We start from the raw sequence: 27,148 nt of genomic DNA, 5'->3' as shown, positions 1-27,148 counted from the left end.
TCAGATTCTGTGTCTCCCTCTCTCTATGCCCCTCCCCTGCTCATGCTCTGTTCCTCTCTCTCAAAAATAAAATAAACATTAAAAATTTTTTTTTAAATTTTTTTTTCAACATTTATTTATTTTTGGGACAGAGAGAGACAGAGCATGAACGGGGGAGGGGCAGAGAGAGAGGGAGACACAGAATCGGAAACAGGCTCCAGGCTCCCAGCCATCAGCCCAGAGCCTGACGCGGGGCTCGAACTCCCGGACCGCGAGATCGTGACCTGGCTGAAGCCGGACGCTTAACCGACTGCGCCACCCAGGCGCCCCAAAAAAATTTTTTTAAAGTAAACTGCCCGAAGGGCACACTGCAGTTTCGGAAACCACACCAAAGGCTCTGATACAGTGTCAGAAATTTACAAAGCCCACAGTGCAGGGAAGTTAAGCAGCGTGTTCACCAGTTACTGGACTCGGCGCCGTAAGAAGTGGCCATGCCTGAGATCCGGACAGTGTTCTGCAGCTCAGCGAGCAATGACTACAGATCTGTTAGATTTTCAAGCCACACGGAACTGTCCTCTTTGACCACGTGTTCTATTCTTACATTTAGCGCTAACACTCCTCATCCCTTCTGCTCCCCTGAGCTACCACTGACTCATTGTGTTATCTTGGTAAGGATGTACAAGTTTCCCAAGGAACGGCGTGAGTTTGCACCAGGACACAAGGACAGTGAGTGTGTGGGGAAGCCACAGAAGAAGCGAAGAAGAAATTTAAAAACAAACAAACACCAAAACACTAATAAAGTTTAAGGTAAGTGATTTCTTCTGCTAGAGATGTTTCAATGTGCGCTGCTTCCTGGCAGAGGCTAAATGCACCCTGGTAAAAAGATGGTGGACGTCTGGCTAAGGGAAGTCTTTCCTATGAGAAAACCCTGGCGTTGACCATCTCCTCCCCACCCATCCTTAGCCCCGCCTGCACAAGCCCCAACTCTTCTGCAAAGCCTTCCTGGCGCCAATATCCAGGACTCTTTCCTAACTCACTGGATTCATAATAAGGCACTGCCGTTTAAGTCTTATTCTTCACGATGACTGAATCTCCAGCATAGCGACTTCGGCGTCGGATTTGGAGAAATGGGGAAGATCTTACAGCCCCGGGCCATTTTACAAGGCCAGACGCTGAAGTTCAGAGAGGGCAGGCGCCTGGCCAGGGCCACACAGCCAGTGTCCTGTGCCTCCTGAGCCAAGGGCTTTGTGAGGTCAGGCCTGGGACCGACCCTCCCGGGAACCTCCCACGGCACAAGCCTATGGCAGCCACTTCAGAAATAACTCTGACTCGGAAGCCTCTTGAAAGAGGTCAAATGAGAAAGGCTGTAAGGGGGTAGGCCGCTCAACAGTGAGCAAAGGCAGGAAGTGCAGACGGGGCAGAGGCAGGAGAGGAAGGGAGAGACGCTGAGCTGAGTGAGTGTTGAGGTGGGAAGAGTGGAGCAGGGCTGAGAAGAGCAGGTAACAGGGGCGGGGGAGACGGGGGCAGGGCTGAGGCAGTGAGGGCAGCAGGAGGCACAGGGAAGAGTGCTTGGAGTCAGACCCCCTGAATCCACTTCCCGCATTTGAGACTCTGGGCTGTGCGCTTGCCCCTATAAGGCCTCAGTTTCCTTATGTGCAATATGGGGGCAGGGATTCTTACCTGCCAAGCTTGATGGCAGGGACACACTGATAGTGTCGGTAGAAAGGCCCATCTCAGGGCTCGGCACATAGTAGGTGCTTCATCAACACGGAATCGAGGTCTGAGAAAGGACAGTCTACCTCCTCTGTCCTAGCCCCCACTGGGCTGTATCTTGAGGAAGTGTCCATTTTAATGGCGTCTAAGATAACATGGCAGAGCTGTGACTCCACGGCCTTGCGGAGTGACCTTGGGGAAGTTATTTAACCTCCTCATTGTATGTTATCATTCATACTCACTTAGAGTTGTGCGTACCACAAAGTGAGTGCGCAATACCTATTAACTTTTGGAGGTGTCCCTATCCCCATTCTGAGTGTACGGGAGGTGCGTAATAAATGCTTCCCTGGCTTAGAAGTGTGGGAGGGCTGGCCTTGCCCGCCCCATGGCCTGTTCTGAAAACTGTGTGGGGAAGAAGTCGGGGGTCATCGTGTGATGCACACAGGTGCAGGGAGAAGGGGGAGAATCAGAAAGGAGGCCGCCTTTGCACCCTGACGGCAAGAAGTGGCCGACGGAGAGTGGGGACAAGTGTCAGCAGTGGATGCCCTCATCCGGAGTGGAGCATCCGGACAAACTGAGGCTTTAGGTTCTTGCCTGTCTTTGCAGCTCTGTGACCTGGGGCAAGAAACCTGAGCCTCAGGGTCCGCATGAGTAAAAGGAGGGTAACACCTATTTCATGAGGTTGCTGGAGAGACTAAGTGTGAGCACGGAGCCTCCTACAGAGTGAGCCCTGGGGGGTTTTACATAGTAGCTTCGTGTGCGAGCCTCATATACTCTGTAACAGTGACCCTGGAACCCGTAGGAAGAGTGACAATGGCTGCTAGCCCCACCCCTTTGTCAACCCCGCCCCCCCCTCCGCCCCAGATAGCAACATCGCTGCAGCAAACAGTAAAGGCACACAAAACTCAACCTGTAGATGACTGGAAAAAGGGAAGTGGCAGCAGTTACCATCTGCTCCAGAAAAGGGCTCCAAGAATACCGTGCCATGCTCTCCATTACGAGGCAGGCACATCCAGCTTCTCGGCCGCCTTCTGCTAACGTAAGCCCCGGAGGCTCCAAACACTCCTGCCCTGCCCGTAACCCGCGTCCCCCACCCGCACCCCCGAGTCTCAGAAACACCAGCATTCGCTGAAAAACGCAGGCTGTTTAAAGGGCAGACCCAAAAGTTTCCGTTTTTCATTAAAAAAATCCCCGAGAGAAAGAGAGCTGCCAAAATTAGACAGCATTTTACAAATCTAGCTTTTTAACGGTTCTATTTTCATTTGTTTTCCCAAAACATTGGTTTCATAATATTTTCTATATGCTGACTATCTGGTACCACACAGACTGTTAAATCATTGCAATTATAAATCTAATTCTTAATAGGAGAGCCCTTCTCCCCCTTACCTACGCAACACCCCCCCCCCCAAAAAAAGGAGGAGGAGGCAGAAGAGAAGGAGGAAGGAAAAGGAAGAAATGTCTGAAAGAAAATGATTGATGACTATGTGTAGGGGTGGAGGGCGGGCTCGAGGAATTTTCAGATCTTCTCCCATCCCCATTTTAATTCGTCTTTCATGAACGGCAAAAGCACATTCGTTATGCAAAGCTCTCCAACAATACACATACTGATATGACATCAATTTGCTGGTGGTAAAGTCTTAATGGCATTCTCTGCAAAACGTGTGGCCACTCCCATTCACATTGGATTGAGTTCATGATGTCAGTGGGATTCTCACAATTTAGGCCTTGCTCCCACTGGAATCAACAGATTTTTACATAGCTATTTATAGCCCTTGCAGAAAATAAATTATACATGATGCTGATCCTATTGGGAGAGAAACTGCACATTAATGCATTATTTCTCTTTGCTTTTCATCAGCCCAGAAATAGGGAAGCTAACAGGACAATTAGGATGCAAAATTCACTCCAAGGAATTTAGTGAATTATCCTCCTAACATGGGGAATCATGAATAGGTAACAGGGATTTTTGAGGCGGTTAAAAATAGACTTGAAGCAGAGGGTTATGGAAAGACCGTGATTAATCTAGAAGCTGAAACAGTCCGGCGGTGGTTCTGCCATGTTCATTACACCCAGGTGCCAGAACACAATGGTAACAGTATCTTCCTCTCCTTCCTCCACCTGAAGAATTTACTCCTTTCCTGAAAATCTGAGCTAAGAGAAAAAGCAATGCCCTCAGACGATGTGCTTCTTCCCTAAAATGCAGTGAGGATGCCATAATAGTACCAGGACTCTCAGATTTGGCTTTCCATCTGCCATCATCCTTGCACATTTCCCTTCCAGCCTTGAATAAAGCACCAAAGAATGAGCCTTGATATGAGCAGGAGACAGGAACCAAAAAAACCCCAAACAAAACAAAACAGAACCCCTCAGAATGTATTGACTTAGTTCTTACAAGGCACAAGGCAGGGACTATCCCTGGGGGTGGACACAACTTGGTTCCGCCATTTTTTCTTGATGGAGAAAACTATGAGCAAAAGCTAATTTGTTCATGAGTCTCAAAGCGATAAGACAGTAGCAAAGATAGAATCATCACTTCCCTGTTACCAGGGAGGACTGCCGACTATCTAAATCTTAGTAGGAAGCTTTTTAGCCAAGGCAAATATATATATGAGAGAGGATGCCCTAAAACGTGTTAGGGGGCTCATGCTGCATCATGGGTTCTGGGTTTAGGACCAAGGTTGGTTCCAAGCCCCGTCTATTCCTGTGACAATTCTCAGAGCCCAGATCATTTCCATAACCGTCCCCAAGGCTCTAAGGTCAGAAATGATGTTCTCTCATATAAATTATTCCCTGTCCCCAGATCCTCGATACCCATGTCATTCCGCCCAGAGACTGGCAGAGTTTTCAGGCAGGTGTGACGAGAACAATGGGAAAGCTGCTCACTTCCCCTGGGGGTTCAGAGAACTCGCCAGAAAAACTGGAGAAGAGGCGAAAAGGAGCCCCGGTGAGCTGTAGTTTGGCATTTCACACCAAATGGCCTTGAATGCCACCTTTCGGTGCAAATGTCATTGACTATGACCTCTGATTTATTGCACTGCTCTACACTATAATAAATAACCTGCTAGTGGCCTCAGCTGGCAAAGGGCACCTGCCAATTACACAGCTGAATAGGCTCCTGTTCAACGACGGAAGACAAGGGCATCCCACAAGACTTGCGGTTTTCTTTCAAAAACACGTGAACTTGTAAAGTTCCTTATTTACAGAGATATCTGGAAACAGTTTTTACTTTATGAGTTCTTGTTTGTTTATTTGTTTGGAGGGCAGCAGCAGGGCTGGCCTAAATGTCACATTTTGTTCTTGGAAGGGTTTTTTTTTTTGCCTCTGAGTTTCTGTAACTATTTTCTGAGTTCTCATTCCTGCTGTTCCCACTGACATGCCTCGAGGCTTTGTAGATATCAACTCTCAGCCTAAATGTTTATTTTTATAAGTTTGGTAAGCAGGTTTCATACTGTGGATTGATCTGTCTTCCTTTAAAATCTGGCTTCAGAAGCCGGAGAAAACTCCACCTAAGCCTTTCATACGGAGGCACTCACCTGCGCGCTACAAGGTGTGACACTGGAGGCAGTTAGTCTTTTAATTTTATCTCATAACCTGTAAAATGTATAAATGGAGACCCCGAGGCAGGTCCTGGAAAAATGCAAAATCAAACTTCCTTTACATTTTTCCTCAATGTGGGTTTTTTCTTTAGATAACTACTTGTTCACTTCTATTTCCATTTTGCCATTGGTTATAACTCAGCCAGTGACCTCTTTTTTACAGGGAACTACGAAAGCAATGTATGGGCTGTAAAGTCTCATATTTATTAGCTGCACGTTCAGTAAACTTCCTATTATTCAATCAAGGGAACAGTGAAAACAGTCAATCAAGGCAGCAGGAATGTGGCCCTCTCTGCACGGACTTTCCGTGAAACCTCATTTGCAAATATTCTTATGCCCAACTTGCCAGTTCCTACTTTGGCCCTTAAAAAAAAAAAAAAAACAAAAACAAACCTTCAGAGAAATTTGAATTTTGTAAAGAATCACAATTCAAGCCAGGGCACTTAACAAAAAATCCTCCTGAACTGTTGAGATGTTTTCCTGACCATATCAGTTCATTTCCTTTAGAACGCTTAAATGTCACCTAAAATAATTTGGATAGAAAACGTTTACACCCACTTTTCTCTGGTTCCTGTGGATGACAGAAACGAAACACAAAGGGATTCCTCTCAGCAAGAGTCTTTCACGAGAGCGGTTCTGAATACCTGTGGTTGTGCATTCGTAGTCGAAGCTCGGCACATCATTTAGCGTTTTTTCCTGATATTCGGGGGGACCGATGCACAGGACGTCAGACACCGTGGAATTCGTCATCTTCAACCACAGATACAACCACTTGGCTTTGCAGTCACATTCAAATTTATTGCCCCTTAAGTCTCTAAAATCCAAAACAAAACACAAACACATACCTGGAGAAATGGACATGCCTGAAATGTTTCAGCAGGAATACGATGATTTAACATCCTGATCTATTTCATACCCCCCCCCCAAAAAAAGAGAAATTAAAAGAATGTTGTATTTAATGCATCCTATTTCTTGTGCGCATCACTGACTTTACTTAATGGTCTTCAGTGCCCATGATTTTAACTGTAGCTTACAGAGAGCTCTCGGAGCTGACATACCACTATTTCTCCAAACTCTCCTGAAACGGTCATCATGCCAGGCTGGAAATGGGGGAGGGTAGACAGAAGAACGTTCCCCCCTCCCCCCACAGATGCAGACTCTCACAAAGCCAGGACATTACAGGAAGGTAGCGTTCACGAACACAATCGAAACATTAAGATCTTGTGGAACAATGTCCGGTAAGAAGTGCCAAACACTAGAAGATACAGCAGAGGGATACGCTACCTTGAGAAAGGAAACCTCACACCCGGCGAGCTTAATTTGCCAATGACCTAACGCTACTAAGTGTATTCCAACATGGCAAGACCTAACACAATACCAACTATATATTGTTTCCCACCATGCACTCTTTGTCACTGATTTCTTTTTTTTAAATGTTTATTTATTTTGAGAGAGAGAGAGACAGAGACAGAGGGAAAATGCATGGGGGAGGGACAGAGAGACAGGAAGAGAGAATCCCAAGCGGACTCCACGCTCCTTTTAGGGGCTTGAGCTCATGACCACATGCAGGACGTGAGCCTCTATGAAGAGTCAAATGCTCAACTGACGGAGCCACCTGGGTGCCCCTGTCACGAATTTCTGACTGCAACATGAAAGAAATGCAGTGAGGGGGAGAGGGGGCATTAAAGACATGATTAACTTGGACACAATGACACGTGATTAACTTGGACTCAAGCATTTTCCTTACTTACAGTTCAATCAGAGAGTCTAAATCACTGAAGACATCCCTTGGGAGTGCTTTTATGTGGTTATTGGCCAGAGAACTAGAATAAGAAAATCATATGTTAATGTGGTTATTATCCTCAGGCCCTGTCACTCCAAAGCCCCTTAAACAAAGCTAATGCTTTAAAACAGAGCTCTCTCTAAACCTCTTCAGCACAACATGGCTCACTTTCTGGCTTTGCTCATTGATACTGAGATAAAGAAATAAGTTTTGTGAGACAAAGCCAGCATGATAGATGCTGGAGTACAATGTACTTTTTGCTTTGTTTTTAAAAGAAGCTCTTTATATACATTTGTCAAACGTTGGATGGCATCTTATATTTCTCAGAATAAAAGCCAAAGTCCCTTTGATGTCACGCAAGACTATTGTCTATAGTTACCCCCACTCCCACTTAACTATGAGACTGGATCTCTGACTACTCGAACACCCACGCTGGCCCCTTTGCTATTCAAATGGATAAGGCACTCTCCCACCCTGAGGCCCCTGAACTTGTGATTCATCTGCCTGAACGATCTCTCTGTGGGTACCCACACAGATCACGCCATCATCTCTTTTAGGTCTGTCCTCACTGATCACCACTTCCCTGACCTCTACCAGCTCCCTTCCCTGCTCGGTTGACCTTCACCGCACGACTGTCGCTTCGCATACCACATATTTTAATTCTCTGTTTATTGGCTGTGTATCCTCCCCAGACATAAGCAACACGAGGGCAGAGATTGTGTTTGTCCACATCTGTATCACGGCATCCAAGCAGTGCCCGGCACATAGTAGGTACTCAGGAAGCCTTTACTGAGTGAGTGAGTGAATGAATGAACGAAGCACTGAGGTGAGAATGATCAAAGAAAAGATGTACAGTCTTGTCCAAGAAGTTTCCTTGCAGTCCATCTACGCAAATTCTATTACTTGTGAGTCTAAGAAAGGATTCAGTAAATACTCTTTGGCACAAAGACTCTCAGCTCTAACCCCATGATAATATAAAATTTCAATGGACTACAGTGTTTAGGGAGCAAGCGATTGTGATCGGTTTCCTTTCTCATTAGCGAAGGTTGACCAGAAAGCATTTTGCATTGCTCTTAGTTTTGAAGATCTAAAATGTCCTAGTCTGTTCCTCATCTCCAGGAAGAACGACTACCATCAACGCTTTTTCTGATGATTCAGGATCATGCAGTGCCCTGTCATCATCCTGCTGAAGATGAATGTCCGTGGCGCTGGGCTGTTGACGTAGAAAGATGCTGGGTGTTGAAAAGATGTACATCGAGCCTGCGCTTCTCCCCAGGGCATCGTGCTCTAACGTGAGTCAGCCAAGAGACTGATGCCTACTTTTGTTTTCTTTTGTTCACGTGAGTGCAAACAGCAAGACATATACATGATAAACACGTACGCGATTCAGCACCAACCCCTTTAAAACATATATATGAAATTAGCCTTGTGTGCATCACAGTGACCCAGCGGCTCGCAGAGAAAGCTTCGAGCCCATGTGTAACCCAAACATTCTTGCTGCAATATACCAAGAGAATATGGGGAGACCTGAACATTTCACAATTATGTCCCTTCCTGCCTACGTAACCACAAATGGATTAAAATGCAATTTCATGTATTATTTTACCTTTCTTTCCTACATGATTTAGGGGTACATTTCTAAAGATGTTGGAAAACAGGCTGAATAGGTAATCAGGCTGAACATTGTCGGGCAGTAGCTTTCTGAAATTAAAAAAAAAAAAAAAGGTGCTTGTTTTGCTTTTTTACTGGCTGATGGTCACTTTTTCTGGAAAGCCCCAAAAATTCTTTTAGCTAATTAAAGGTGAATTATTTAGCTAGACATTTTTAGCTAATTGAAATGTACCGTACCCACGTGATAAGAATATATGGCAAGTTCGAAGCCCAAAAATGTAGAATGTTTAGCAACCTTTCCAAGCATTCAATTTCAGAAAGCCAAATTATTTAGATGGACTATCCACTGCACTCACACTAAGTGCATACCATCTCCCTTTCCATTTCATTTTGCCTACAAATTTATGGCACTTACTTCATTTCTGAAACTACTTAACAGCAACCTGTCCCCTGGGCTTTGCAGGACTGCTGGAAGATAAATGTCCTAGATCTTAGTTACAGATTGGTACTGCTTCTTCAATGCTTTGAAACCTGATCTATGTTTCTTGAGAACAAGAATGTGAGTCTGTAGGCGCTGGAAAAACTCATAAAATGATACAAACCAGATACTTAAGCAAATTCCAACTAGTGACTTCCTTGAGCATAGGAGTGAGCTTTGGAGAAGCGGTGTGCAAACCTCCTTGCTTAGAAGTTGACAAAAACTGGGGGCAGGTGGGGAGGACTGGTCCATTCTTTCAACAATGTATTAAATGCTTTAACTCCTACCTACGTCTCCAACCTACCTACGGAGTCAGCTTTAGAAGTCACCTGACTTGCCCAGAAGCAGAGTATACGTGGAAAATCCAGCTCAGTAAGGAACCCATTGATCAACCAGGGAATCACACGGGATGTGCTGCTAGCTTCCAGCCCTGTGCTAGATGCTGGGGGAAGAGCAGGGCTAATGAGAGAGCTGCGTGGGCCCTGTCCTCAGGGAGCTTTCGATGCAGCTGGGGAGATAAAACTGACATCACGAAACAGTACCAACCAGTACGGCCAGGGCTACTTACAGGGTTGGGTGTGTGCAACCAAGAGGGAGGTTACAGAGGGGAGATCAAGAACGGCTCCATGGGGGAGAGAGAACTTAATCTGGACTTGGAAGGAAGAGCAGATTACAGGAGGTCTAAGGTAGAAAATACAACATCCTAGGTAATGGACAGGATGTGAGCAAAAGCCCAGGAATGGGATGGGTTGGGTGCAAACCGGGGTCCACGGAGAGATCAGTGTTCTGAGGACATTTAAGGACATGAGGTTGGAGAGCTGGGGAGTGCCAGGCTCCATAGGCTTGACTGTAGAATGGCAGCATGCACTGGGACGGGCACCTGAATGCATCAGAAGTATGCCGGACCCAAGCAAAGGGCTCTTCGTCACACAGAATAGAAGGTGCCTCTCAACACACATGCACACATTATATACACATGTGGTTCCGTGCACAAATAACCAGTGCGTGCGCACAGTTACGTACACACGCAGCATGTACACCCATCTACCCGCATAGAAGTCCGTGCATCTCTGAGCAAACCTGTGCCAAGATCTGCAAATACACGTGCACAACTGCTGCATGGTCACGCCTGTTTTCAGACCAAGGACCCGCAGTCAATGGGTCAAAGGAAAGCTGACACCTGGGCTAACTCACTCACGTGGCTTTTTGCTTACGTTCACGATCTGGCCAGAGCTTCTGCTCGAAAGCAAAGCCTCTCATTCCTGACTTCTGGGAACCAGATCGATCTGGTCACAGCTGTTCCTCTCCAGACACCCACAGCTGTCCTCTTAGCAGACCCTGTCTGGCCACTCAAACTGCCAAGGGTACTCAGCAGTCCATGGAGAAAATGGAGACTTCTTAATGAGTGGAGGGGGGCCGTGCTGTTGCTGTTGACCATGATAATGACGGCAGCTCCAAGCACACCTTGCGCATTTACTACGGCTAATGGGCTGGATGCTTTGCAAGCGAGCATTAACCCACTCTATGCAGCAATCCCGTGGGGTCAGTATAATCACCCCCACCTCCAGGATGAAGAAACTGTGGTCCACAAAGGCTAGGCAACGTTAATAAATGGTGGCCTTGCGATTTGGACCCAAGTCTACGCAACTCCAAATCCATGACCTGAACCTCTACAGGAATGTGGGGATTTGGTGTCTGGGTTCCATCTGAAAACAAAACAAAACAACAGCAACAACAACAAAATGAGGCTTTTACAGAAAGAAGGAAAACCTGGGGCAATAATGACAACACGAGGCTGACACTCTCCAGGATCGGTGGTGCCGATCCAGACGTTTGGACCTCCCGTACTCCTCCCTTATCTGCTTACTTTAGGAGGTTTATTTAACTCAGACAGGGCTTCTGCTTGGTAGGATTCCAGAATCAAGTGCTCGTCGAGCCTGCTAACTGACACCTTTGCCTGTATCAGGGCTTGATGTAAATGATTATCTCTTTCGATGTGTGTCAGTCAGGGTTGCACCTGCTGAAGGCACTATCACCCCTGCCCAACACCCCTATTCAGAATCTTCCTATTCTCCCAATTTTTTTTTTATCACAGAGATGAGACATGCTATCTTACTCAATCACAAAGTATCTATCGTGCACACAGGACCCGATTCCTGGCTAATAAATGGTTCTTACCAAGAAAATGACTATTTTTACATTTTCATGAACACAGCTGCAATTTTTTTTCCAGTTTTCTAACTATGCCAAGTACGTGTACTTGCCTCATTCTGATATGGCAATTCAAATCAATTTGTGTTTAACTTTTTGTCCTCCAGAAAGCTATTAAAGAAGCCAGAGAGCTTAGCTTAAGCTGCAGATTAATCCAACATAAAAGAAAAAGCTATTTGCATTCAAATTAGAGGAACCACAAAAACGTCTCTATTCCATTTCATCCAAATTTTGATCCTGCATTCAACATTCTTCAATGAGTTAACTGAAGCCTCAGTTCCCAAATCTGTAAAATGGAGATTCACAAAGATAACGAAGAGAAGGCTCACTAGGCACGCAGGCACACAGCGGGTGTGTTATACGTGACAGTGTCCTTCCTACCTTCTTCATCACTGGACAGAGGGCCCTCGCGGATCCTCGTTTCACATGCTGTCATGTGGCCCATAACGGCAATTCAGGGTAACGGAAAAGATAATTAAGCTGAGTGCATGAGTAACCACACTGGACTGCTGTCTGATCAACAATACAAAACACTTCGGGCAACCTGGAACTTAGTTTCCTTGAGAGAATGTTACCATATGGACAAAACAGTCAAGAAAGAACAAGCATCTCGCAACACGTTTCAGAGGACTTACAGGTGAGTCAGGTCACGAAGGCCACGAAAGGCATTTCTTGAAATGGTTTCTATCTTGTTCCCTTCAATGAACCTAAAGAGAACAGCAGTATCATTCCACCAAATTTTCTCCACTTAATATCTCTAAACGATATTCAAAATGAATTAAGTGGAGTACGTTCACTTTTATTATTTTTTTAATGTTTATTTATTCTAGAGTGAGAAAGCATGTGTGAGTGGGGAGGGGGAAGGGGCAGAGAGAGAGGGAGACACAGAATCTGAAGCAGGCTCCAGGCTAGCAGCACAGAGCTGGACGTGGGGCTCGAACTCGCGAACCAAGAGAGCGTGACCTGAGCCGAAGTCGGATGCTTAACTGACTGCGCCACCCAGCTGCCCCCAAAACAAATTCTAAAAGCACTCATGAATTGAAAACATTCATCTCTGAAAAACACAAATAAATAAATAAAAGTAAAGAAAACATTCATGTTTTATAAATAAATAAATAGATAAATAAATAAATAAATAAATATAAAGCAATCCTTCTCTGAAGGATTAGGTCAGCGACACCAGATTCCAAGTGGGAGCCAGGTTTGTGTGCAAGAATGCATCCACACAAGTGTGTGTCCTACGCTGGTTCCAGAAGCAGCATGGAAGTCCTCCCATTCAGAGCTGGCAACACGGCTGGGGGGTGGGGGGAGACATCTTGGGAGGAAAGATGAGAAAAAAGCCCAATACAAAGGCAAGAAATTCTTCCATCTCTGCAAGGCTGGAAAGCTTCCAGACATTCTCCCCACTCAGACCCTCTTAGAGTTTACAGCGCCTGGCTATTAACACTCTTGTTAATATCGTCGTCTCTTGAGGGGAGCCCATTGTTTTACGTCTCTGCGTTAAAATTTTTGCTGGGGGAGAATTCCAGTAAGCTCGGCTTCCCGCAAACTCGAGTTCAGCATGTCCCATACAGCCTTATCTCTGAACAAATGGGTAACAAGGCAGGAATTCTCTCAAGATCTCTAAGCCACTAGGAAATAGGAAACATAATGAAGTTGAGGATGGGCCAAACTTCTTGCTCTGTGCTAAAATGGCTTAGGGCTTGCGCACAGGCCCTTGCAATAATAACCCTGACTGTGCTTTGAAGTCTTCATGGGAAATACATAAAGCGAATGCACTGTGACTATTCCCTAGGACCACAGAGAACTAAATTTCAGTTTATGGCATCCCATTACATCAAACGTAAGAGGGTCTTTGATGAGATGGTCCAAGGGAGAGGCTTTGCAACACGATGCCATTAGTTGGTAAAATAGTTCTTGATTCTTATACTGACCTTTATTTGATGTCTTATTTGTTTTAAATCAGGGGTCTCTTGAGTACGAGAATTCGGTATAGGCTGATAAGCGGACTTCCCTCTCAGTAACCTTGGCAGTAAGATGAACTGCTCACAAGAGAAAACTGATAGCTTTACATGTGCTACCCCCATCAGCTGTTCAAGTGCTTTGACAGAACGTAGTTAGGCTTAGCACTTCAGTCATGACCCGCTTTCCATATTCTGTATACTATCAGGCTGCTATGAAAGTTTGCATATCATGTGTATTCTGGAGAAAGAATTCCTTCAGAGACACCTTTCCTAAGGACATAAAATCAGCAGAGTTTTCTCAGACCCACGATGCGTTTAGAATTCAAACATCTACCTGTTAACCTCAGATAAGAAAGCGGAGACCAGCCTTTAAAAATCCCTCTGAATGCTAAATAAGGAAATCCCATCTGATAGCAGGACTAATATTATTACAAAGTTACAAAAGGCAAGGATGGAAGCATTTAAAAGGCGAAAAGACATGAAAGGGGGGAAAGGCAAATCAGAAAAGAAACCGGGGGGGGAGGGGGGGGATCGCAACAAGGGCAAAGCTCTCTGCCAGGGGGAACAACCTGCACGTCCAAAAAGAAAACAAAACCTCTTCTTTTAAAGAAGAAAAAAATACAATTAGACTCTCATCAGCAGCTCATGGGAGATACTGCGAAAGGGAAATAGGATAGCCAATTTCAAAACGTGAAGTTACATCCCCATATAGGGAGACTTTATTTAAAAATAAGTAACCCTCAGAAGCCTTCAGCTTTATTTCTGGCCGATCAGCAAATCCATGCCTAGTTATGAGAGGTAAAAATATCCAACGCCATTTCCAATTGTGCTTAGTCCATGCCAAATTAAATGTCAGCAGAGAATGAGTGAATATCTTTCCTCCTTTGTTTGCTTTCACCCGCTTTGTCTCCAACCTCCTCCCGTCCCAGCATGTTTATACACAAGTAAACTATAAAAGGTCAGGGCTGAAAAGAGAGTGGGGTGTCCTCCATTTTGTCCGCCCCTAAGCTCTCTAAGAGATGCTGTTCCTGCTCGGACAGCAACAGAATGATTCGATGGGCATACCCAACACTCAGCAAACAGACAAAGCCCAACACTTACAGGTATTCGAGATGAAACAGTCCAGCAAAAGCATCATCCCGGATGGCTGTAAATGAGTTAGAATTCAGCAATCTGAAAACACAGGACAGATTTCAATGCAGAGATTTACACCTGGAACCACACAGTGAAGCCCCTTTCTGTTCTCTTTCGCCACATTCTGATCCACGGCAAAAACGGGTTCTTTGCAGCCCAAGCCTGGCTCCGTAGGTGCACAGCCCGACTCGCAGATGCCAGCAGGCAATTGCAAGTGGAGTCCTTTTGGCTAGATTTTTGGGTCACCCCACTGCTCCACCCCCCCCATGGGTCTCAGTAAATTCTCTCAAAACATGCCAACGCTCAGCACAACTAAACGGCCAGCCAATGCTTTGCCATGCCCGAGCCACCATGGAATCAGAGATCTAAAAGGACCTAACCCAACTCTGTTTTCAGAGAAATGTGTGCCCAGAGAAGTGACTTGACCAAAGTCACACAGCTGAGACCACAAAAATTAAAACTGAAAAAAACGAAAACTCCTTTCTACCATATTATACATTCCCATGAGAAATGATTAAAAAAAAAAAGTTTAAGAAATCTTCAGAAGTCTCTTTATCAGCACATAGTTTCCTATTAGTCACCACGTAAGCTTCTTTGGTAAAAGTTCACAGAATCTATATCGTCACCACTTGAGTCTATTTGGTGAAATGCCTGAAACTGTGTCTCCCGCATATGGAAAGTATATTTTAATAGAACCACAATTTCCAAGAAGTGACGGCTTTTAAAATGTTAAGTACGAGGTCAGAAGCAGGTCCATAATATTTCAAGAACAGAACTATCCACGTCAACTTTATTTAGGATGAGAAGTGATCCATCCCTCACATGTTTTCTGGAATACGTTGCTTGATTTTAACATCCTCTCAAATTTAAGAAACAGCATAAACAGAACGAGCTATGTGCTCATGACTTTGCCTATCACTGACTTGCTTTTGAAAACTGCTTTTTGGACATTTCTTTTCATCAGCAAACAATAACGGGACTGGGATGCCAGGCATGACACGAGCTCTCGCCAAGAGTGGCTGGATACAGAGCAGTTACGAGTGTGGGTTAGAAAGCGGCTGGGATTCCGGACAAGTTCCTTAACTCCTCTGAGCCTTAATTTTCTCGTCTGTCAAATGGGGAGCTAAAAATACTCTCTTTGTAGGGCTGATCAGATGATCAGATAACATTTTCCATATAAATGGATAGTATGCTGCCTGATAACATTTTCCATATAAATGGATAGTATGCTGCCTGATCGTTTATATCCTCAGTCAATGAAAAATACTTCTATTTCCGGAGCCAACAGCGAGAGTGTAAAAGGCAGGTTTTCTTTTAAAGTGAGGTGTTCGGAAAACGCTTCATTTAGGTGAAATTTGGGGCATCATTCAATGTCATCACGTCTCCTGTTGCCAAACACGGGTGTTGGGATCTATGATAAGTCCTGGAGGAAAACATGGGCCAAAAGGAGACACTGAGCAAAGAGTCTGAGAGTCAGTCAGGTGGGGACACCACAGGGGAAGCTAACACTGAGAGTTTATTGGGGGTGTTTAAGGAAGGACTGATACCAAAGGGGCAGGGATGGTTCCTCCCAGGTCTATACCTCCGGGGGCCCCATTTGCAGAGAGAACATCCCATACTCACAGCAGCTGCAGGGAAGGCAGGTGGGAAAACATTCGGTCCTTGATTTCGGAAAACGTTCCATTTACCAGGCTCCTGCGGGCAAAAGAGAAGCGAAACAAGGCCTAGGTCTCTTTCAAAAGTGATCGCAGGATGGGCAACCGGCCACATTCTCCACCTGTATTTCAAACTCCTCCACTCAAAAATGAGGCTTAAAATCGTCAACCGGGGGGGGCTTCTCAGGGGTAGAAACGAGAAGAGTCAAGCCATTTTCCAACGAACTGGATCAATATGAAAACTAGTCTGAATAATAGAAGCCTTTACCATCAGTCTAGCTCCTTCCACAGACATTATCTCAGCAAGTTTAAATCAATCCCCTCCCTTCCTTCTCTGAACTACAGGAGGCCCTGGCTGAAAATGGATAATTACTTCACCTCTGCCCAGGATTCTGTTTGTGTAGACACAGCATTAACGTTGGCCGGGGAAACTCCGGGGAAGGTTTAAGCATTCCCCTTGGGAACACATCTCTGAAAGACACTCAGAGCACCTCTGGTTAAATGCACTGTGAAAGCCTTGGGGAAAAACCCAAGAGACACCTGAACTGGAACGTGGGGTAGGAGGCAATGCCATCTGCCAGATATAATGGTCAAGGCGGGGGCAAGCGGCTTGACTGTTTGTGCCACCAGGTCCCCTATCCTTTCTGGCCACAGCAGGACCTCGATACATTATTTCAACATTACTTCAGTTAACATGCAGAGCAATTAAGCAGCTGCCGTTCTAAAGCATGTATTTAACAAGGGGAATTCTAATTTCTGGAATCCTCCCTGTCACTCGACTTAGCAACATTAGGAATCAAAAAGGCTCTCGGTTCCTGCTGGCCAGACCCTCCGGAGTTTCTGTAAATGCAAATGGGAATCCCTTCAGCCCCGCACCTTGCCTGGGGTGGGAGGCAGGGGAGTGTAGTAAGAAGGACATGAAGAACTTCACCCCTGGGACTCCCTGCCTCTGTGTTTGGGTGGGCATCACCCCAGCACCTTGGCCTGGAAGGAGGAAGTTCTTTCTGCAGGAAACCTTTCCCAGCAGTAAAGATATAGCCCAACAGCCCCTTCCACTGTCAATGGGACCTGGCTGCGGGGCTTGTGGGGCAGTGTGAGGGCAGGTTGGAGGCATCACTTAGCAGGTGAAGAAATAAGGTGGGGCCCTTCCGGTTAATTCCTCCAACGCTGAAAACGCGGCCAACTTAATGTGTGCTAGGGAGAGGCGGGCAAGAAGCCCTTGTGAACTCAGGGCAAGAAATCTTCCGGCACTTGGCCGCTGGCCTGGGTGCCCTAGGCTCTGCCCAGCGCAGTGCTCCCTTCTACCAGGCCTCATGAGGTGGCCCCCACTTCCTGAGGCTGCATGCCTTTGCTCGGGTCCCTCCCGACCTGCGGTGTGGACTGGTCGGGAGGAGGCCACGGTGTAAACCACCGCCCCAGGCGCGAGGTGGGACAGTGAGGCCTCATCGCTCCCCTGTTTACACTCACTCCAGTCAGGCTGGGGGCACATTCCTGCCCCTACACAACCACCCCTCCCCCCTCCACATGCTCTCAAACTTTAACGCACCCCAGAATCACCTGGGACGCCACATGCAGACTCCAAGTGGAGCCAAGGCTCCACTCCTGAGACCCTGCTTCATTCAGCGCGGGCCCGGAAATCTGCATTGGCACGAGCTCCCCCAGGTGGGTCTGATGCAGCTGGCCCGCGGGCCACACTTTAAGAAACACTGCCACAGGGGGCTGGGCTGGGCTCCCAGGCTCTGGGTCTCGGGCTCCCTCCACCCTCCCCTGGGCCCGAGACTCCACCCACGTCCCACAGCGCGCCCCCACCCAAGCGCGGAGAAAGAGGCCGGGAAGCGGGGTCGGGGTCGCGCTGTCCCAGCGCCGGAGGCAACTCCCCGGCGGCGGCGGGCGCAGGGTGGGGCGGGGACTGGAGGGGTCCCACTCACTCACAGGGAGCTGATGTCGCCCGGCACGATCCTGGGCACCCAGGAAGAGCCCACGCAGATGATGGACTCCTTGGTACAGCTGCAAGTGGCGGGGCAGCGCGCCAGCCGCCTCACCTGCGCGCCCGGCGGGATCAGGCACGCGGCGCTCAGCAGCAGCAGCAGCCCCGGCGCCCCGCCGCCGCCGCCGCCGCCGCCGCCCCGCCGCAGCGCCATGCCGGGTCCCCGCCGCCCGCTCCCCGCCCCGGCGCCCACCGCCGCCGCCGCCGCCGCGCCGCGCGCTCGGACCCTGCGCCGCTGCAGACGCGGGCGCCGCTCGCTGCTCCGCCGCCGCCGCTGCTGGCGAGGACGAGGGCGCCGCGGGTGTGGGAGGCCGAGCCGCAGCCGAGCAGCATGCTGGCCGCCACCCCCACTCGCGCCCCCCCACCCGAGCCCGGGCTCGCTGGGCGGCCGCCGCCGCTGCGCCCGCCGCACTCGCGCCCGCCTGACATCAGCACTCGCGCCCGCAGCCCGCTCTGGCCAATGAATAATGCGGGGCGGGTGCCCGCCCCCGCCGCGCCCCGCCCGGACCCTCCCGACCCTCCCCGGGAGCCGCGGGCCCGGGGAAAAGTTGGGTGACCTTGGGGGAGGGGCCGCCCTGGCCGGAGACGGCCCCCCCTTTCCTCCCCCGGGGGCCCGACTGGGCGGCGGGGGCTCACATCCCCCCCCACCCCCCGCTGCTGTCCCTCCTAGGGCTCCAAATGATTTGGGGGAGGCACTGGGCTTCTTTCAGCTGGGACAAAGTGTGAGGCCAAAAAAAAAAAAAAAAAAAAAAACACAACCCTAGGACCTGGGGAACTGGCTTCATTGCTGGGTGCTTTGAAGAGCACAGAATTTTGAGCAGCCTTTATTAATTTTTAAGAGAAGAAATGAAGTGAATGCTACCATGGAGTTCGGCCGGGATGATTTTGCTAGTCTTTCGCGGCGGGGGCACTGGGGTCGGGCGCGCGTTCCCGCAGCATCCGGGGGGGGGGGGGTGGGGGAACTGAAGCCAACCACCTTTCCCTGGGGAAGGCACGTAGAGCAGAAAAGCTGCTACAGCAGTGCACGCCCCTTGCTGCTCGGCGGCCTGCCTCCTGCTTGCTGCACAGATACATGCCTCCCAAAGTTTTCCCTCGCTCAGCGTGCTTGCTCACTGGCACCGCAACCACCCCAATTAAAGGACAGAGATGAGTAGACATTGGGGGCCTGACACATCCTAGGCACTGTGCATTTCATCCCCTAACTGTTTGAGGCTGGTCCCATTCATATCCCCAATTCACTGATGAGGAAACTGAGACCCGGGAAACATCAGTAAATGGCTGGTGGTGGAGTAAATGGCTGGGCAGGGATGGGATTCAGAGCCAGGATGGGAACTGGGACCCAGGCTCTACTGAGCCCCTCTTCTACTCAGCACGTTTGATACGCTGAGCTTGAATCTTACCACAAGGTGATGTGACCTGGGGAGATAAAATGGCTAAAGCAGAACCAAAATAATGGTGAATCGCCCAAACTGCTCAGGGTAGGGAATCAAGGGCACCATCACCAGGCTACTAACCAAGGAACATAGTTTCGTATGTTCAGATATATCCAGAAAAGGCAGCACCCAATGCAAAAGGTTATTACTGTTGGAATCGTCAGTTATTGATTCCTCAGCAAACATTTTGAGCACAAACTGGGCTGGCCACTGTGGAAGGGGACAAGAGGACAGGCCGTAGGGATCCTCAGGGAGCTTGAAGTCATGCTGGGTGGATAGCCCTAAAGAAGTAACTCCACACGGAACACGGCGGTTACAGACTCACCAAGAGAGGTTCAGGAATTGAAAGCAAGTTTGTTATAGATAACTTCATGGAAAGAGCTGGACATTCCATTGAAGGGCACTATCCAGCACCAGCATCCATGTCAATCAGTCTACATTCATCATCACGGAATTCCCACATCTACTCTGAGAAGTGGGTCTTTCCCACTTACAGATGGGAAAACCGAGTTCAGAGATGTTCTTCTCTTGTTCAAGGTCACACGGGACCCAGCCAGGAGGATCCTCCTCCAGAAAGGGCTGCTGCGTCAGGCCCTCATTGCCATATTGGAAGGCATTAAAGATGCTTTGCTCAGCAAGGCCCAGTGCTAGGGGCTGAGGACACAGACCTCTAGGGAAGGCAACAGGCACATGGACCCACAACCATGGACGTGTGTCCTACATACCTGAAAGACCTCAGCCCTGGGAGGCACGGACTACTGCTTTATGGAGAGGAGTGGGGAGGCTTTTGCAGTGCAGTGCCTTCCTGCTGCCCCAGGAAAAGAAACTTTGGTTCTCAGCTGTGTGGACTGGAGTGAGGAGGAAGGGTAGAGAAGGTCAACCCTCTGTTCCCAGAACTAGACAGGTTTGGGTTAGCATGCCAGCCTGCCACTCTCCAACTGTAACCGTGGGCAACTGACACTTTCTCTAAGCCTCGATTTCTTCACCTGTAAATTGGGAGCTGGTTGTATCCACTTGGGGGAGTTAATTGTGATCAAGAATGTGAAGCACCCTATGCCACACAGAAGGTCCTGGGTGTTTGTTCAGAGGTCAACGTGATACTGTGGGCAGGGCAAATCTCCGCAAAACCCTGGGACTGGAGGGGAGAGATGGGAGCAAAGAGGTGAATTTTCCTAACTTTCGTGCCTCTGTTTTAATGAACACAGTCTAGCACAGGGGTTCTCAACCAGCGGTGACACTTGGCAATGTCTGGAGACATTTTGGGTGGTCACAGTGGGGTGGATATGTAATGAGCAGGGGCCAGAGATACTACTAAACATCCTGCAATGCACAACAAAGAATGATTCAGACCAAAATGCTGCTGGTGCCAAGGTGGAGACACCCTTCCCTAATGGAAAGACTCTGGGCATGAGCAAGTCCCGAAATACAGATTCTAGGCCTGCTTTACCACTCGTAAGCGAGCCTTTTGGTCATGTCGCTCCCGTCTCCAGCCTCTATTTCTTCATCTATAAAATGGGGGCGATGAGACCTTCCCCTCTCTTTCCTAAGTGAATGTGACATATCATCATTATCACTGTCCTTCCTCTCCCCTCACCTGGAAAACTAGAAAGTTCCTGGTAGGAAGAGTGCAGAGAGAAGATTCGGGTAGCATAGCTGGCAGGATTGGAATTTGTTTCAGCTCTGTTAGAGACACCAAGTGAGAGCCTGTATATTACAAGGTGCAGTTTATAAATTAAGATATAAAAAAGGAAATGCAGATGACTTTGGTTTCGTTCCAAGATCTTCAGCAGTTAAATAAAAATCTTAATAGACAATCAGAGAGACACAATCTGTTTCCAGGAAATAGCAAGAGTTTTTCAAAATGTAAAAATCTTTGTTCAGGTGGACACTCACTCCATCCGTGTCTCCACGACACGAGCAGGCATTCCTACAGCGGCTGAGATGGTGCCGGCTGGAATGTCAAGTGTAGGCCGCTCAGAGCATTGTTCATTCATTCCCCTTCTCATTTGACCACCTGTCCGTTCATTTGGTCAATATTGATTGAGAGCCCACTGGGTGCTGGGTTGGAGTGAGGCATGAAGTGGGAGAAAGGCCAAGAATGCTTCCTAGGTTTTAGCCTAAGCCAGTAGTGGATGGAGGCACCATTTCTTGAGATGAGAAAGCCAAGAAGAGAGTTTGGCCAGGAGAGTGATGTCAGCAGTTTGGTATTGGAGATGTTGACCCCGAAATGTCCAGGAGGCACTCACATGTGGCTGAGCTGGCAGCTCAGTGACCAGTGGGGACGGCAAGGAAATGATGGGGGGGCGCGCGGGACGGGGGGGTTGGCGGTGGATGGGATGGAACGTCGATTCTACCTCAGTAAGCCCTCAGTGTAATGTCAGCTGATTGAATGAATGAATGAGTGAATGAGTGACATTTTGGACATACAGACATTAAAGAGAAAATACCCCTCAGGTACGATCAGCAAGGAAAGCCTACAGAAGAACGTGAATCTAAGAATATTGCAGTTCGGGGATCTATTTTTAGACCCCAGATAATCTTCAAATCCTAAGCCACACTGTAAATCTTGCGGGAATCTCAGAGACCTCACCACGCTTCTAATCCCCCTCCCCGATTTCCAACCAAACTTCACCCCCACCCCAGCTGGTCTTCTTACCAGACCTGTAAGCTTTAGGAAGGCTTCACTGATGTCAAACACTTCTGGCTCTGAGGCTTGCTGTGACAACTGAAGGAAAATCATTCATCCAAACCTCAAAAGCACTTGGTTTGAGTGGTTACACATTAGATTCCCTGGAGTAAAAACATTTTTTTAAAGGCTTGTCTATTTTTTTTTTTTAATCAAAGAGTCTGCCAATCCCTCCTTGACCACATCACCCCAATATGCCAATCTTGTGGTTGGCTGCTGGTCAAAACGCACATGCCATTTCTGCCTTGCATCATTTCCCTTCTTCATAAACTCATTGGGTGTTACAAGTCCTGAATTCATTCCAGATTTGCGTCCAGATTGGCCTCTTGAATTCAGTCGTGTTCTCGAAGGGCTACCTGTGGGTATCTTATGGGTATTTCCTAAGTCAGCTGAAAGGGCCTCAAGACCCTGGCCGTGGTTTCCGGTGACCCTCGCCACCTCCTCTCCACCACCTGGGTACTGACACGTCTGGGATATTGCTCACCCAGCATCAGCTTGCCCCTTCTCATGACAACAGGTCACAGTTTTGCATTGAAGGGAATGACTCCTTCTCACCGTTCAACCCATGTGGCTTCCTTGATGAATACTTCCATTTCCCTTTGCACATCTCAAGACTAGAGCTTTCCCTAGCCTTCCATTCTCCCAACCTCAGTGACTGGCTTAGCGATAAACACGTCCCCCAGCTGGAGCAGTCAGGGCTTTTGCTTGACATCCTGAGAAGTAGTCTTGCTTTCCCACTGGCCTAGGAGTTGTGGTCATGTGAACCTGAGAAACTGCATAGCCTGAGAAAGGCGTCCACCTGGGAGAGAGATCGCGAGGGCATCGTTTGGGCCTTGGATCAAGCCATCCCATTCAGCTCTTCAGTGACGTGGGACCATAAGTCCCCTATCTGCCTAACTAGTCAAGGTATGGGTTTTGCTCTGTTGCGATCAAATGAGTCTTAACTACTCCATTCAGATGTAGGGCAACACGCACCCACTCTTAGATGAAACCGTGAAGCAGGTAAAACTCAGGGTCCCCAGGTGTGGCCCTCAAGGCCCTTTTCCCTCACTCCCAAACTTTGCGGTGTCCCTTTTCTTTCCCTTTTCGAGGAAAATGTTTAATTTCTGCACTTTGGGGGTCATTTTTTCTTCTTGATCGATACTGGCAGAATTTTGTCTATTTTATTAGCTTTCTCAAGGAACCAAATTACGCCTTTGTCAATTTTCACTACTCCATCTTTGTTTTCTTCATCATTACTATATGCTTTTATCTTCATCATCTGTTTTCTTTTTCTCATTGCGAAATGTGCTTTCTTACAAAAGGTGATCAGTTGAAGTCACTTTATTTTACAAGTCATTCTATTCTACAAGAGTCACTCGTGATGGCTAACTTTACGTGCTAACGTGAATGGGCCACGAGATGCTCAAATAGTTGGTGAACTATTATTTCGGGGTATGTCTCTGTGAAGGTGTTTCAGGAAGAAATTAGCATGAGGACTGGTTGACTGAGTAAAGATCACCCTCGCCAAGGCAGGTGGGCATTGTCTAATCAGTTGGGGGCCTGAATGAAACAAAAAGGGGGAGGAAGGGTGAATTCAGACGTTGTCTCCTCTGTTTCTCAGGCTTGTGGACTCAAACTGGGATTCACACCAGTGTGCCCATGCCCCCCTCCCCACTCCCCTGTTCCCCACCCCCAAGTCTCCGGCCTTCAGACTATGCTGAATTAAACTAACAGTTTTCCCAGGTCTCCAGCTTCTAGACAGCAGATCATGGGACTCTCCAGCCTCCAACCCTGTGTCAGCCCATTCCTATAATAAATCTTCTCACATGTATCTTATTGGTTCTGTTTCTCTGGAGAATGCTGACTAATACATCTCTTTATTTATATTTACAAGACAAACTGCCTTAAGCTATGTTCCTAGTTCCAGGAGCCTGTGCCCATCTTCCAGTTGGATTGAGCTGATTAGAAGTACATCTGTGAGTCACAGACAGTGGGTCCGTGAATGAAGTCAATCCCCTAAGACAAGGACAGTTTTCTGTATAACAAACTTTTGCAATCTCAAATTTATAAGTCAATATGATAATTTTATGGGAAATCTCTTTGCTTTTCTTAGCAAACAGACTTAGAAATTCTACTTTAAGAGAACAAGTTACCAAATGAGTACAGACTTAACCAAAATGTATAATAATGGGTCTGTAAATATCCTCTAAGCTCTACTGTTATCTATAAACAATAGTTAACTCAATGTTTTGTATTCTCAGAAGATACATCCTTTCAAGACTCCTGCTGTTGAAGCCTGTGGCCTCTGATCTCAACTTAATTTTAATCAAGGCAAAATTAAAGATATTTGGGGCTTATAATTTTTCCACTCTATAGCATCTCAGTTATTCTGTGGTCTTATGCCTCTCTGCTCAACCAACCCTGGCCCACATCAAAATGGGTTCTAAAGGAAGTATCTGAAATGCATCCACAGTCAATCTCAGTGGCCGTTTATTCATTGGACTGCCAATCCCAGGGACCTTTGTGTTTGAACACAGCTCTTGGGCATAAGCTAAACATCAAAGGGGAAATTTGAGACAGGAGAAATCAGAAAATGGAGGGGTGCCTGGGTGGCTCAGTCAGTTGAGCATCCGACTTTGACTCAGGTCATGATCTCATGGTTCATGGGTTTGAGCCCCATGTCGGGCTCCGTGCTGACAGCTCAGAGCCTGGAGCCTGCTTTGGATTCCGTGTCTCCCTCTCTCTGCCCCTCCCCGACTTGCCCTCTGATTCTGTCTCTCAAAAACAAATAAAAATGTTAAAAAATGTTTTTAATGGACTAAAGCTTCCCCTGCTACCTTACAGGCCTGGCTATGGGTCTCCTCCTCACAGACCACCTGTGTCTTCCTGGAAAAGTTGTTCTGAAGAAAAGTGTCCAGAAATTACCTTCAGAGGCCCCCTCCCCATGCCTCCCTTGACCGCAGTCTTCAGAATGTTGTGCTAAGAAACACTGACGCAGTGCAGGCATCATACAAGTGTTGTTGGAGAGCCTGATGTGAACCCCATCGTCACCATTTATCACCAATGAGATTTTGTGAGGCCATCTTCTAAGGGCTTTGATTTCCTCCCTGTAAATGGGAGAGGACAATGCACATCACCCTGGGGTTGCTTGAATAATGAAATAATGAATGTGAAAACTCTTATAAGTAATACAAGTCAGTAAATTAAGCAGTTAGCCAGTTGGACTCTACCTGTTCACTGAGAACCACAAATTCCTGTAGCTACAGATATGGCTATGGGTATTGATATATTCTCCTCAAGAAGCTGAAAATGTACCCCCCAAAATAAGACATTTCTATGTCAAAAACCTGCTAGTACCGGGGCGCCTGGGTAGCTCAGTCGGCTAAGCGTCCGACTTCGGCTCAGGTCATGATCTCGCCCTTCGTGAGTTCGAGCCCCACATCAGGCTTTGTGCTGATGCCTCAGAGCCTGGAGCCTGCTTCGGATTCTGTGTCTGCCTCTCTCTCTGCCCCTCCCCTGCTCATGCTCTGTCTCTCTCTGTCTCTAAAAAATAAATAAATGTTAAAACAAATTTTTTAAATAAATAAAATGTCTAAAAAAAAAAAAAACAACCTGCTAGAACCAAGTGTCTTGGTTCTTCCCCAACACTTTCTTTCCATAGCCCCAAGAAACAGAATCCGTGCATTTGTCTGAAAGCTGGGAAGACTAGTTGGTCGGTGGATATTTACTGTGTGGCTCCCATGGAGCGGGGCACCATGCTAGACTCTGGGAATACAATGGTAGACCAGGCAGCTGTGGTCCAGCTGTGGATACCTGCTCCCATTGGCCTGCCCTGTGCATGCGGCAAATGGAGGTCAACATCCTGTGCACGCGGATTAGCAGCCCCTCCTGCCCCCCCCCCCCCCAGGGGACAGGGAAGAATCTCAGGAGCCTAGCCAGGGGGCAAGAAAGTGGTAACTCCAAGCCTTCTTCCCTCCCCTCGTACTCCCCTTACACCAGGAAAAGGCCAGAGCCAGCACTATGGAAGACGTTAGAGCTTAGACTTTATGTGGCTCCTAAAGACTGCTAATTCAGTAGGAGAGTGGGTGATCCATCACTTAAGGAAGGGAAAAGGGGTGTGCCCACTGGTCTGAATGCTCACACCCAAGAGCCCTTATTTCAGGAAGAGGGCAGTTGTAAACCCTGAGTTTGTCCTCAGTGGGCCATCTTGGTTCATGTCAAACAAAGGCTCGCCTAAAACAGAGTCCTGGAAGGGTTTCTATCTCAAGCATCCCTGTGGGATAGTCACCCTCCCCAGCAAGAGAGGGAAAGTGGCTCTGCAGGGTGCAATGATGAGGCCCGAGGTCTATATGGCGGTTTCACAGTTAACAAGGTCTTTTCACGTCCATCAGCTCCATTGCAGCCGCCTGATAGCCCTGGAACAGAAGACATTTTCAGAGGGAGAAACTGAGGCATCGACAAGGCAACCACTGTCCACGTGTCAAAAACTGCCGTGGACAGAATTGTCCTACTGCATCCCAATTCTGCTGGGGGCAGTTGAGGCCAGGGTTTGGGGTGAGTTGGAAAGCAACATATCAATGCTTTCCAGAAGATTCTAGAAAGCAGAAGCTGTGTCATTCCTCCCCTCTATCTTGCCCAAGTTATCTGAAAACGGATCCTTCTTTTCCCTTATCCACTGTTGGTGGAAATATAAAGTGGTACAGCCATGATGGAAAACAGTATGGAGTTTCCTCAAAAACTTAGAAATAGAACCACCGTAGGATCCAGCAGTCCCACGAGTGGGTACATATTCAGAGGAAATGGAATCAGAATCTCAAAGAAATATCTGCAAGCCCACATTCACTGCAAGATTATTCACAATAGCCAACATATGGAAACCACCTAAGTGTCCGTCGATGAAGGCTTATCTCTCATGTTGGACTATTGTGTTAAATAT

At 47.6% G+C, this 27,148-nt stretch overlaps 1 protein-coding gene across 1 annotated transcript in view; it reads right to left on the bottom strand.

Moving 5' to 3' along the window:
* Positions 1-18,271, bottom strand: part of LGI2 (leucine rich repeat LGI family member 2) — a 31,844-nt gene extending 13,573 nt beyond the window's left edge. The window contains exons 1-6 of the mRNA XM_023253245.2: positions 18,057-18,271; positions 16,093-16,164; positions 14,437-14,508; positions 12,007-12,078; positions 7,040-7,111; positions 5,933-6,102 (exon numbers count right to left, since the gene is read on the bottom strand). Of these exons, the coding sequence (XP_023109013.1) occupies positions 5,933-6,102; positions 7,040-7,111; positions 12,007-12,078; positions 14,437-14,508; positions 16,093-16,164; positions 18,057-18,265 (667 nt within the window). The 5' untranslated portion in view covers positions 18,266-18,271. The remainder of the gene's footprint in view (positions 1-5,932; positions 6,103-7,039; positions 7,112-12,006; positions 12,079-14,436; positions 14,509-16,092; positions 16,165-18,056) is intronic.
* Between the last annotated feature and the right edge of the window lie 8,877 nt (positions 18,272-27,148).

Source organism: Felis catus, chromosome B1 (genome assembly GCF_018350175.1).
Source record: "Felis catus isolate Fca126 chromosome B1, F.catus_Fca126_mat1.0, whole genome shotgun sequence".
In the NCBI taxonomy this organism is placed as follows: Eukaryota; Metazoa; Chordata; class Mammalia; order Carnivora; family Felidae; genus Felis; species Felis catus.
The sequence above is the reverse complement of the archived record's forward strand: the minus strand, read 5'-3'. Positions and strand labels throughout refer to the sequence as shown.